Source organism: Mya arenaria, chromosome 3 (genome assembly GCF_026914265.1).
Source record: "Mya arenaria isolate MELC-2E11 chromosome 3, ASM2691426v1".
NCBI lineage: Eukaryota > Metazoa > Mollusca > Bivalvia > Myida > Myidae > Mya > Mya arenaria.
Genome location: NC_069124.1, coordinates 23,344,343 through 23,359,061, shown reverse-complemented (window position 1 = coordinate 23,359,061; position 14,719 = coordinate 23,344,343). Strand labels below are relative to the sequence as shown.

The 14,719-nt window shown below is 34.0% G+C and overlaps 1 protein-coding gene across 1 annotated transcript in view; it reads right to left on the bottom strand.

Annotated features, from left to right (window-relative positions):
• The window catches only part of LOC128227385 (uncharacterized), a 30,778-nt gene extending 16,421 nt beyond the window's left edge, over positions 1 to 14,357 (bottom strand). The window contains exons 1-4 of the mRNA XM_052937885.1: positions 14,309 to 14,357; positions 6,735 to 6,837; positions 3,598 to 3,751; positions 2,282 to 2,398 (exon numbers count right to left, since the gene is read on the bottom strand). Coding sequence (XP_052793845.1) covers positions 2,282 to 2,398; positions 3,598 to 3,751; positions 6,735 to 6,837 — 374 coding nt within the window. The 5' untranslated portion in view covers positions 14,309 to 14,357. The remainder of the gene's footprint in view (positions 1 to 2,281; positions 2,399 to 3,597; positions 3,752 to 6,734; positions 6,838 to 14,308) is intronic.
• Between the last annotated feature and the right edge of the window lie 362 nt (positions 14,358 to 14,719).

Below are 14,719 nucleotides of genomic sequence, written 5' to 3'. Positions count from 1 at the left end.
TTTTTTGGTCTCTAGCCAATATATCCACAGAAATCTGTGAAATTGGACAAATCACATCCTTTAACAATGTTAATAGCTGTTTTTTTTATCAACAATGAACAATCACTCTGCAAGACACAGAATCATCAAAATGACACATATAGAGATGGCAGGTAAATGTCTATGCACTTTCAAGTTATGGGCAATTGGCTGCACTTTCTTTATCATTTATTTGGACAGACATCAGACAAACTAATAGGGTTAAATATCAAAAGAAGGCTGACCATTGTTAAGCACTTAAGGGTCGGCCACTTAGCCAAGAAGTAGTGGGGCTGAGCCACACCATGATTAACTCTCTTATTGCCTCCTATTAAGAACATAAAGAACTCAATTATTCAGACAAATAGCCTATGACAATAGTTTTGTGGGACTAAGACCAAAAGTGACACTGGTGACAGTTGAATTTTTAAACATTTAATGAGCTCAAATAACTAAAGTCAACTCATTCTATATATACAGTTGTACATTTTTTTAACTGTTTAAAGTGTTCCATATACTAGTTGATATTTAAATGTTAAGTATACTCTAAATATGGGCATATATGGAAATTGTCTTGCTAACACAATAGTTCTACAACATAACTTAGGCCAAATAAAAAAATAGGTTTGTTTTAGGTTACCCGACCGACCCTATTTTTTCCCGCCGACCATAATCAATTTTCCCCTGAAAAAATGTGATTTGGGTACGAAAAGCATTTTTTTAAAAATGTATGTACCGTTGACACTATTAGACTTGGATTTCAGGATTTCCCCTGAAAAAATGTGATTTGGGTACGAAAAGCATTTGATACAAAATATATGTACGTAAAGTTGACAATATTAAGAGTTGGATTTCTGAATGTATTTACCGTACTTCACCTTAGAGTTCGGATACCTTAAAATAATTAATTTTTCGTCCTCCGAATTCATCAAGTTAATTAAAATCCCATTCAACACCATTTTATACATGCATTGAAATGAATAAACACCTTTTATCGGCTTCAGATCAAACAGTCACATTGTGTGACGTCACATAACTCAGTTATACCCACGAGGATCTCATGGAGAGCATGGATATTGCTATGCAGGATTAATGTGTCTGGGTGGTGTTTTTGATTGTAACTTAAGTATTATATTTCTAACTTTAATTCATCACATTAAATAGTTACATGTATCATTGAATGTGTTGACTTTTATTGTTCTATTGATGTTACAATCAGTATTACTGTACGATTATTGCTTCATAAAGTCTATATTAAAAGTGTGGTACAAGTTTCCAAGTTTATTGGCGGATCATTTAACAAACATGTCATGTCTGTGTTTTCTTAATCTCTTGATTGCCCATGTTGTTTCTTTAATCCTCCATTAAATATATAACACATCCTTTTCAACAGGCAATAAACCGTTTAGGATGGGTAGTAACTAACTAACAAATCACAGTGATGTATACGGTTAGGCAATCTAGCCAGGCACTGTAACGATAAAGATCAATAATTTTGGTCTGTGAGACTTAGTAACTGTAAACAATCGATGTCCTTTGGGTGTCCGAAAATTAGGTACCTAAAATAAATTATTTTTGAAAATAATAATGTATGTCCAAATTTTAAGATTGTCCGAACTCTTAAGGTCAATTACAGATAGTTTGTGCTTGTGTGGCAGGTATATTTCAATTCTTGAACTATATTTTCTTGTCAGACACAAATGTGTCAGATACTGACTTTCGGATTGATATGCCAGACTTAAGTGTGCAAATTTTGGCAATAAACCTGCATGTTACTTGTTCTTCAAACCTGAACCCCCAGGTCCTCTTGACAGCATTGAGGTTTCCTTGGCTGATGGCTTATATGGTAAATTTGCTGTCCCACTCTTTATGTAATTATCTTACAGGGAGGTTAGCATTCTACAGAGGGTGATTGAAAGCAAAAGGGTGCATAAAGAAAAGTAAAACTGTTCCTGGAAAGTCTTGAATAATAGCTGAGTGGTGTACCATAACTTAGTTGAAATCCAACCATCATTGTCAAAGTATTTAACCAGACAAATAAAGAATGTTTCCTTTGAAGCATGGAACATGTTTAAAAGCTACTGATACACCTGCAAATTGATGACTTTTATTTTTGTTACTTTCTGAGTCAACAGTTACTGAAATCAAAACATAAAAAAAAATAAATAAAAAAATATTCTGACCTACCTACCCAATTTTTTTTGGCAACGTTACCTGAAACGCACCTATTTTTTTTTATTTGGCCTTATGACAAATACAATACCTTAAAGCAAAAAGGAACAAATGCCCATCAACATGTTTCATGATGGAGTTTGCTTCTTTCTTATTTCCATGATTTACTAATCTTCCCAATCTACCAGACTCCTTTGATGCATCCACACTACAAAAGAAAAATAATTCAAAGCTATTGTTTTAGAAGTTTAACCACTCTAAGAAAGATTCCAGTATATGGCAAATTTGGAGATGTTTATGTCTTTAATTGTTCATTATTAGTCAAAAGTTTGCCTTCTGGTTGTTGGGATTTCCTTAAACAGTATTAAGTAAATTGACAATTAATTAAACAATTAATACAATTATGTATTACATGAATGTATTAACATATCATGCATATGTTTTTTTTTATACATAACATCCCTTTGTTAAGTTCTGTTCAGAAATTTTCATGTTATTTTTCACTGCTATAAACATTGTAAGTTTAAGCCGAAATAAACGTATTGTATTGTTTTGTAGTGTAAATCGTGTATTTGGTGATTTTTATACATAATTTTATTTTTTTCCGAGTACTCAAATAGTGATTTGGTACTCGAGTACTTGGACATTCGATGGAGTACTTGTTGCCATCCCTAATTTTCAATATACATTATTTAGAAAGTAGTTAAAGGTTTGTGACTCAAAAATTATGTTTGTTATACATGTAAATGTATTGATTTTGAGAAAAGACTGCTGATAAAAAATTGATCACAGATTTTTATATTTAATTTCAAAAAATGATGTTTTATGTATTTTTCTAGTTAGTAAAGGTTTAAGCCATAAAACTTTTTTTATTGCAGATCTAGGACATATAAGAATCATTAGGACATGCTTTACATGTAAAAAGCATTATCCAGACTTTGATTTTTTCCAACTTTTGTTTTGATAACAACCAGAAATTTATATTTTGACGGAAGTACAAGGGCAAATATATATATGCCATACATTTCAGGGCTTTTTCACCAAAAATTGTGAAGAGACCTAGCCTTTTCATTAAATTTAATCACGTGAAATTCTGCAAATTGGGAAATTTAAATGCGTAAATGTCTCAAAATGGAATTTTTTTGAAGTAAGATCTTCTTTTTGGGAAAGATATCTGGAAATTGTGAAAAAAATATCTGGAAATTGGGAAAATATGCCATTTTTTCCAATTGTGAAGTAGCCTTATTTCCGCCCCTAGCAAAGAAGGTGAAAAAGCCCTGCATTTTAAAATGGGTCCATGAAATGTAACCAATGATGCAATCTGCACATAGAAGATCCTTATTCACATTCGGAATGCTATCCATTAAAAACATAATTATACAAAATGCAACAAAAATAATTTCTTACCATAACTTTTGGCCATTACTATCAAAGAAAAAACGGTATCCAGTTGATTTACGTCTTTCTCTTCGTTCGCCTTCGTCCCCTGAAATCTTCTCTCCAGTATAGTGCAAGAGGAATTCACCACGGTCCCTTCCTATAAGAGTCTTTATACCTCTGCCTGAAATTTGCCACTTTTACATGAACATCTAACTGAAAATCAATATCTCAAATATATGATTCAAAAAGATATATATATTCATCATATTTTGATCTATATACATTTTACATGTTAATATTAAGTACATAAATTTTATGTCCTCCAATGCTCTTCTAAAAACTTCAATATGAAATTTAAACATGTTTAAAATCAAGCATTTTTATGCCAAATGATAAACTAAGGGCATTTTTGTTCGCAGTCTGCGAAATAAGAAAATATAAGCTATAGGCCATTTACAAAAAAATGTAAAAAAAAGAAGAAAAAATAACAAGTTTGACCTCATCATAGAGTATTTAATGCTAAAGAAAACACAGCCATTTTCCCTCTGGAGGCGTTTCAACAGTTTGTTCCAACCGAAAACTAGCTTGCAGACAGTGATCCACTACATGTGTTGAAACACCATTTAGTTGAAAATGGTTATTGTGCTACATATACAAAGGATATGAATCAGGAATTTCCAAGTTCCATTCTTTTTTTGTTAATAATGTTTGCGTTCATGGTTATTCTTGTGGGCAGGCTATTATAAGAAACAAGATGTTTGGTTTGTTGTAGCTAAAACTTTATTTCTTTACAAAAAATTAAGTTTAAAATCTCCAGACTTGCCCTTTATTAAGCTGAGAAACACCTTCAATCACTTCAAATAGTCAAGGTAAAAATACTTCTCAGCTTTTAAATACAGCTTGCACAAAGTGGCAAAAACACTAAAACAAACAGTCATTGTCATAAATGTGCTTATGAAACAATGATTTTTCAGAAATATTTTTTTATATATAGTCTGCATGCTTTTTAGTACCGTAACCACAAAAACCTTGGTCCTTTTGCATGACAAAGCCATCTTGGAAAACAAAATGGCCAAAATAAAACTTCCTGTATATTAAAGGGGCTGTACTCCATATGATAAAATAGTGGGAAAAAAAGAATATTGTCGAAACTGACATAAACTTGGCATCGATGTGTACAATGCCAGGGGGTCAAAAGCACACTGCCGTATAAGAAAAACTGGCTTTTTAGAAGCTCTTTTGAGGGTTCTTCTGACTTCAAAGTGAAGCAAATTGGAACATCTACATAAACAACCAAAAGCACTCTAGTAAGTTTTTAAATCATCAAAAAACTTTTTTTTTTTTTTTTGGGGGGGGGGGGGGGGGGGGGGGGGGGGTCCCTGAGGCCATCAGATCCGCGGAATTTCGCGATTCCGCGGACAAATTACATCCCTGAATGCATTGAAACTTACTAACTGAAGTACCACATAGTTTACAATTTATTAAGTTTAGCAGTTATTTTGTATTTTTTCATTTAACAAGGAATACGTCCTTTTGGTATGTCGAACACATGTGGCAAGTTATTTTAAAATATATCCATACAAGGGAAAGTTACTCTATGTCCTTATAATTTGCAGCACTCCATTGTGAATAACACTTAGTGTCACCTTGACCTTAGAGATAGGGACACAGGTCTTGCACACGACACGTCGTCTTGGTATGTCGAACACATGTGGCAAGTTATTTCATAATATATCCATACAAGGGAAAGTTACAGCCCGGACACGAAAACTTATACTCTAGATTCTTATATGCAGCACTCCATTGTGAATAAACACCTAAGTGTGACCTTGACCTTAGAGGTAGGGACACGGTTCTTGCACGCGACACGTCGTCTTGGTGTGGCGAACACATGTGATAAGTTATTTTAAAATCTGTTCATACAAGGGAAAGTTACAGCCCTGACACGACAACCTAATGTTATGTCCTTACATGCAGCATTCCATTGTGAATAAACTCCTAAGTGTGACCTTGAGGTAGGGACACGGGTCTTGCACGCGACACGTTGTCTTGGTATGCCGAACACATGTGGCAAGTTATTTTAAAATCTGTCCATACAAAGGAAAGTTACAGCCCGGACACGAGTTATTGAGCCGGACACACGGACGGACGGTGCGATTTTAATATGCCCACCTTCGGGGGCATAAAAAACTTTTTTTTTCAATCTGGTGTACAGTCCCTTTAAGATATATTCTGTATTAATGGGCAGACTTGCGTTTCTGCCCACAAGCAAGCAAATATGATACACAATGAAGTTAAGCTATATGAACACTCCATCTCTATATATATACACACATATAAATATATATTTATTTCTGCCCAGTTCTCTCAATAATATTTTTGCCATTTTGCCTATAAACTTGTTTAAACAATCAGTAGAGCGGTAGAAAAGTCCAAAAAGCAGTAAAATTCGTCTTCAACCAGTAGAGTTATGTCTGATGACACCTGACCTCAAGGCCTCACCAAATCAATAACTTGTTCATCAGACAATTATATATAGTTACTTTTGGTTTTTGAAAAGAATATTTTTAAAGTTTTCCCTATATAAGTCTATGTAAAACAAGTGACCCCCGGGGCGGGGCCATTTTTGACCCCAGGGGGATAGTTTTAATAATTTCGGTAGAGGACCACTAGATGATGCTATATACCAAATATTAAGGCTCTAGGCCTTGTGGTTTTGGAGAAGAAGATTTTTAAAGTTTTTCCTTTCCGTTGCCATGGCAACCAGAGTTCTGCATGGAATTCAATTCTTTGAACAATTTTCCAAGGGGACCACCCAAGGAACATTCCTGTGAAGTTTGGATGAAATTGGCTAAGCGGTTAATGAGGAGATGTCGTTTAAAGTAAAAGTTTACGGACGGACAGCTGACGGACGGACGCCGGACAAATTGTGATCACAAAAGCTCACCTTGTCACTATGTGACAGGTGAGCTAAAAACATGTTCTCTTTGCTTGTTGTTAACACACCCTCATTATGCAATAACCTTTTGTGGACACCAACTTCAGCTCAAATGGCAAATACCAGCAAGCACAATAGATTTCACAAAACTTCACAATGAACATAAAATCCCTCTTAATAGGACTTGATATATATTTTATAATTGAATGTGATGAATTTATGTTACCTTTAAAGCCATACATGTCTATAGAAAATCCATCTGGGTCGCCTTTCTCAACCCACTGAAGGGCAATATCTTTTGGGGATTTTCTCTTTCCTGGCACAGGCATCTGAAATAACACAGTTGATTTAAATGTAAAACATACTGTCTGCTTAGTTCTGGCTCACATAACTTTAATGTAGATTTTTTTACTACACATTAAAGTCATGGTGTAACCCTCATACAAAAGTCAACCAGAATCAATACAACTGACTACGATGATAAAATGACTCTGCAATCACGTGCCAGCAGTGATTTTTTCACTTCTTTGTGAAACAGCCCCTGCCATTTCTATTGTGAAATTTTAACGCGTTAAAGTTCAATTTTGTGAAAATTTAACAAAACATAAGTCTTAATTCTGAAATACAATAGTATTATACTCAAACATATAGACTGATTTAGTGTCAACATGTTCTGACTTCGAGGTACAGTGTTTCGGTCAGGAAGAATTGGTGTAATGACACCCGCACAGTGATTTTTGTTCGTGAAATTTACCGCCGAATAACGGCTGTTTCCCCTCGCCGAAAATCGTCCAATTTTCCCAAAAAATAGTCATATTTTCCCAAAAATTGGTAATCAATTCCCCTCAGAAATGAATAAAAAATACAATTATGAATTGTCAGGTGTTTTTTAGGCAATATTTATAGCCGGTATTCGGTCATGTTCCCAATGGCAAAAAGTACCCTTTTTTCCCATTTCTAAATAAAAATTTCCAATCTGGAGTTCTAAAACTTCAAAAGAAAATAAGAATAAAAGACAATGAGATTATAAACAAAACAGTTATTTCCCCTACATGCAGCCAGGATTTGAAAAGGGCAGGGTGCTTGGTCCAAAAAGGCACTTTTAAGGCGCATTCAATGAGCCTCAATGGGGGACTTGCAAAGTTCAATATTTTGGTACTAGAGCTCTACTTTCAATACTAATTGTTATGATATCCAAAGATGTAGTTATTAAGTCATAGTTCTGTATATTTATTATTTTCATACTAATTTCTGAAACATAACCTGACTATATGTGCAGTAATATCAAAATTGGTAACAAACTGTGATTTAAATAGAAGTAACAAATCATGCTTTATTCGTAGTTTAATCTATGGCATATCAATGCGCAACTCTTTCAACAACAGTGTTATGAATGGGAGAAGTCACTTCTCCCAGTTTTCAGCCTACTCTCACTAGGCTGAAAACTTTGGGAGAAGTGACTTCTCCCTTCAGTCAATTTAGGGAGAAGTGGGGAGACTTAAAGGAGAAGTGATACTTTCGTAACACCTGATACAAAAACTATGCCATAACACACACCTCAGTTTATATTCACATTCAAATTGATTGCTATAACTATATAAAATGTTCATAAAAAAAATGTATCATTTTTGGCTCAGCAAAAGTGTATTTGTCAATGTCACATAGTTTATCTCCAAATAGCATCTAAAAATGAAACAAAAACCAAGACAGCTAAGGATTTGAAACAATCAAAATGACTAATAAATTAACTGTCAATATTATTTTGGTACATTCGGGATAGGGTACGAATGTCACATTCAGCTATGCTGTTATTTACTTGTCTCTGGCTAAATAATTTTAAATATGCTGACATTTAAGAACTAAATGACATTTAATTCACTGTCCTTGATGAAAACTTTACCAATACATAATGGGAGGTTGAGAAATTAACTCGGAAAATTGTTCTGACAAAATGGCGATCTTGCAGATTTTTTTGACATCGTAAACAGGAGAATACTGTAAGTATTAAAACTCTACATAAAGCAAAAAAAAAAAATATTTTTTGTGTTTACAAATCAATTTTTTATCATGAACATTTCACGAAAACCAATTAAATATTTGGTGATACGTCATGTTATTGATTTTCTTAGCGCCACCTTGCAGATGGCCCGAGATGGCTATGACCGTCTGCTTCAAAAACATCAATGTTTAAAATGTCTGGCATTGTTTGTTCAATACATATAACAATTACTTTTTAACTTCATCAATGCTTGACACGATTTTTCATAATTATGTCGCCTTTTCTATCTCATTTTAATGAACGTATATCATATTATCAGGTTCTTCTCAATGTACATTCTGATTGGTTAACTTTCAATAGCTCCGCCTACCGGCTATGTTTTGGTAATTGGATGACACGGCCCAATTATCGGATTACCCTATGGCTAATTGCGATGTTTTGACTAATGGGACAGTGGCCAAATACTCGCTGATTGACAGATTTACAATGTGTTAAAATTTCAGCGAAGTCAATGTTGCTTTGATGACACAAATGGACAATTTATTTGTTTTATTTATCATCAAAGGCGGCTCTGTCAATGAAAAGGGCAAAGCGGGGCGTTTGAAAAGGCAGCAGGGCGCCATAAAAGGGCAGCGGGGCGCCCCGCCACGCTAATTATGCTTAGCTGGAGCACTGCGTCTATTCACAGAAACTTACAATGATGTAATATTCGTATCATGGTGAAAGGTGGATTTTCATTGGTTCAACTCCATTTTTTCATCCAATAAGAGAGCATGTAACAAGAGTTAAAATCATTGTGTTAAAAACATGTGTCACTGTCAACAAAAGGATTACTAATTTAAAAGTGACAGTAAATTATTCGGTGCAGGAGGGGATTAAAATAACTAATACACAATACTGTTCTTTGTTATGCCTAAACTACATGTTCACATACATGACATTGACCTTCATTGCCAATATCGGAAAATGACAGAACTGAGAAGTGAAACTGAAAGTAGACAACTGTATTTATTTATTGTAATGATGGTATATTTACTTATTGATGAATGCCTAAGGAAACATTTTGATGAAATCCTACTATTTGGAAATTGGGAAAAAAAATAAAAAAAATATTGATATATTCATTCCATTCCCTCTATGAGTGTGAAAGTCATAGTTTTTAAAAGACAGCAGATTTTGTATCCAATTTAAGAGGAAGATAAGCCCATTAAATTGTCTCTGAAATTTTTAAGAACTTGTTAATCAATCAATTGACTATTTCAAAGAGTTAAAACAAGGGATTAAACAATGTAAGGTGTTAACAGAGTCAGTGCATATTATGATGAAAATACCAATGTTATTCATTATAGTATATAACATATCCTTTGTAATTATTTATGAAAAATTTCCCAACATTGATAGGGATCATTTGGCACAAAAATCATGTTTTACATGTTTTGATGATAGTAACAGTCATTAAAGAGAGTTGAAACAGTTTGAATAGGTGTCTTTGTTACTGTTTATTTTAAATGACCATTTTAATGTTCATTGTATTTTCCCAATTTTGGGAATTAACACGCTTATTTTCCCAATTGTAAAGCCACAGGTGGTTTTGAAAATTTAAATAAAAATCACTGCCGCATGAAATTGTTTATGATCAGGCTGAAGACGAATTCTTGAACTATATTTTCTTGTCAGATACAAATGTGTCAGATACTGACTTTCGGATTGATATGCCAGACTTAAGTGTGCAAATTTTGGCAATAAAACCTGCATGTTACTTGTTATTCAAACCTGAACCCCCAGGTCCTCTTGACAGCATTGGGGTTTCCTTGGCTGATGGCTTATATGGTAATTTTCTGCCCCACTCTGCATGTAATTATGTTACAGGGAGGTTAGCATTCTACAGTGGGTGATTGAAAGCAAAAGGGTGCATAAAGAGAAATAAAACCGTTCCTGGAAAGTATTAAACGATAGCAGAGTGGTGTACCATAACTTAGTTGAAATCCAACCATCATTGTCAAAGTATTTAACCAGACAAATAAAGAATGTTACCTTTGAAGCATGGAACATGTTTAAAAACTACTGATAAGCCTGAAAATTTATTACTTTTATTTCTGTTACTTTCTGAGTCAACCTTTACTGAAATCAATATATCAAAAAAAAAATAAAAAAAATATTTTTTTATTTGGCCTTAATATTAAATTCAACATACAAATACAGTGTCTTTTACTTTTCAATTTGTAATTCAAGTATACACCATATTATACATGTTTTCAGCAGTATGTAATGACAAGTTTAGTAGCACTGAATGTCAGACATGCTGTGAACCTCTGGCAATGGCAGTAAGATATATTTGGGTCTTTAAGTTGGTAGATTGGGTTCAAAAGCAGTAGAGTGTCTAAGTTCCTTTTGTTTTCAGTCAAAAACAAAGATGGATACTATGTAAACAAAAACTTGATGTTGTTACTATTTTTAGATTTTCAGAAAATATGCATAAAATACATCATGGTTCAGGGTCTTGTAAGATGTTGGTGCTTTTCATTGAGAAACAGTAGGAATATTACATCTGGCTTGTGAAAACTGAAGCCAATATTAAGTAGAGCTGCTGATAAATCAATCAGACTGCCCAACAGGTATAGTGCATACAGGAAGAGCAGACGACCAAAAATTGTGTATGTTAATTTTCGCGCCATAAAGTTGTAACATTTTATAAATTGACTGTAGATAATGAATAAAACTTAGCAAAGTTTATTTCTATTTTGATTTGATCATAGCATTAAAATATACGTCTTTAAAATTAACAAATACTGATCAGTTGAATGCCAATTAACAAAGAATGCTGAATGTATGGTGCCGGTCTTTTGTGCCATAAATGTTATTGTAAATACTCGAAGGTCGTATCATAAAGGTATCACCAGTGATGGCATTTTTTTAGCGGTTCTGACACATAAGCAAAGCAATTCCACTAAGTATTTTGCCGACAATAAATCTCTGTCACCTCTGACCTTGTTGAAAATGTAAACAACAAAACGGAAGCGTTAACCAGCATGCGCCCTGTGTAAAGACCAGTTTATTTATAGATTCATGACGTAACTATAGTCAAAAAGTCAGCTATACTTTCGCTTTGGTGTGTCCAATAATAATAATTATAATATCATTTTCACATGCACTCAGGGTTCGAATTTAACTTTGAGGAGCACTCGCAAAATTTTGCGAGTGCATTTTGAGGCAACTCGCAAAATGAAAAATCAACTTGCAATTTTATTATTTGCTTTATTCCCTTATAATATTGTCTAATTAAAGAAGAAATTAACACCAAAGACCTATTATGAATATTAAAAAGAATCAATCTTGAGTAATTTAATACCCACTCGACAAGCACGCTACATATTTCATTAAGTCTATATGTATAAAAAACAATAAAATAATAAATCTAAAATAAAAAAGCAACAGTAAATGTAGCGTGGATACTGACCATGAAATATATCGATCAACGAAGTCTATTCATTTTGACAGTTGGGCGGAAATATATTCAAAGGATGATGGGGTTTACATATAGTGCCCGAAAGCGCTTAATTTAGCCAATGATTGAGCTAGGTGATTACGTCATTCGTATTAACTTTGTATTATGCACGCCTCAGAGCTTCCCGGAAAGATTCGAGATAAAACTCGGCCTTTTCCGTATTTGTTCTATTTTTGAAAACCTACAAGAGCGTGACTCCGTACTGTCTTCCTTATACTGGTAGTGTAAACATGCCACTTAACGGGTACAGGCTGTTTACACTCGACTACGTAGCGGAATTAAGTTCATATTTATTCTACTTTCCTTTTACCATTTTGTGGTCTAGAAAAAGCCACTCGCAGAATAAAAGTCACTCGCAATTTTCAAATGTCGCTCGCATTTTGCGAGTATAAATTCGAACCCTGGCACTGTCAAGAAATTTAGGGGGACCCGAATTTAGGTAATTAACTAATGAAATGCTATTTATTCATTGATATTTAGCGTTTATCAGTCAGAAATTTAAGTGTCCCGACGGAATACCAGACATTGAAGTTAGATGTCCCTCCCGAAAAATTGGTGTCCTCGGGATCCGGGACCCCGTTAGTGTCGAACACTGCCATGATGATGACAATTGATTCTCATTTTAGCATCGGCTTCACATAAAAATCCATTTCAGTTAGGTTGAAAATGAATTTTAATAATAAAAACAATTAGCTATATTCCAATTTTGTTATTGTTATCATTCAAAATAGAAAATAACTGCAAAAAACTTGGTATTTTCCGAAAATCTTTTTATCACATGATTAAATTTGAACAAAACTATGACTTTAGTAAGGAATGTTTATATTAGATTTTTTATAAAGGTAAAACACCTATCTATTTAGCATTTTTAGGTTTTGAAATTGTGTTTGAGAACTACATTTTAGTTTTTACTTCATTTACCCAATAACTTTTTTTCAGAGAACATTTCCTAAAAGGTAATATATAACATGTTTGCTGAAGTTCTTTAGCTACTGGTATCTGGGACCAGTAGTCTTACTCCCAGCTGGTACTGTATGCATTTTAAACAATGATTAGCTACTGGTATGCATTTTAAAGAAAGACCAGACCTGATTATGGCAACTACATATGTACAAATATAAAATAGAGACTTACTTTGAAGTAGTCTAAAATAATAGACGTGTTATACGGGATTCTTCCAATCCCTAACGTCTAAACGGGAATGTGCAAAAAATGGGGGGGGGGTTAAAAATATTCTTTTAAGTGAAGTATTTTATGGTTGAAATTGATCATAAAGAGTTATATTCGTATTTGACCAAGTGAAATATTATCTTGCACTAAACAAGCACTTAATGCATTAAAACAAGTAATTTAAAACTGTGCCCTGAAGCCTTGCAGATGCCCTTCATGTATATATCGTTATGTTTTGACAGAATGAAATGAAGAAAAGCCGTCAAACTCATAACTATAAGTTGGATATTTATTTTTTGTGTACGGAACTAATATAAAATAACATTATCTGGTAATATTACTTGTTTTTATGATATTTTATAGACGTTATATGCTTTAACCTGGAATCCTGATCGGAACAACTACCCACTTTTGATACTTAACAATTTGTACGTGAAGGATTTGCCATATCAAAAATCTAAAAAAAATCCGTCAACGTTCAATTATTTGGACTAATTTTGAAGATAAGTCCTCTTTTACTACACCAAATTAAATAAAACAAAAGGCAGTCTATGCCACTATAAGAGCCCAGCCTTGATTTTATTACCGCAGTTTGATTAGGTGATTAGTTTACTCAAACACTTCAAGAAACCTGTTTCAAACTGACAGTGCTCCGTCAGATGGCCTTATTGTGAAATGGTTTTTCGAAGTGTTTGAAGAAACTAAACTTTCGATCAAACTCTGGTAAAAGATGAGAGGAGGGACTCCGTAAGAGGCATAGACTACGCTATGTTTCATCTAAAATTGTGAAGAAATAGTGGAGTTATCTTTGTTTTAAGTCTTCATTCGAAGCAAAATATTGCCTTCCGACGTAGCATTTATGACGCAATTTATCACGTGGTATACACACACTGAAAAGAGCCCCACAATCAAATAGGTACTTTGTCGTACAAAATTTGGCTACTACAGTATTTTTTTTTGGCGCCTTGCAAGTTGAAGTCATCGATCAACATTTAAATTGAGACCCACCATTGATTGGCACCAACTTTTTGGAAGTCCTTAAATTACAACTATAGAGATACACAAGTTTACAGCCAAGATATGACATCTTTTCACATGTTTAACTATTAAACCATTTAAAACGTACCTCAACCTCGCTGCATCTCCAACAAAGTTATCAAAATGGCGGTTCTAACATCGAGTCGTGCCGGAGATGACCGTGTAGTTTCAATTGGCTAACGAGTTCCGACCCAGCATTCGTAACAACTCGGACTTTTCCGGCAAGCTTCGGGTTAGTGGTGACCAAATTGTTCCAATCGATGATTATTTTGCAGAGAGATATCAAAGGGAGGCAAGCCAAATATTTTTTTTCTTCCCACAACCCAAGCTGGCGAATTGTGGGCAGATTTTTAAACATTAAATTATCACCCCTGAAGACCAAATGAATGAAATAAAGGTACCGTATTTTTGGGAAGATTCCGTACTGCCCACATTTACGGTGTACCTCCCACAACGTTGGTCTGAGGACTACGATTCTTCCCACATGTACGGTATTACA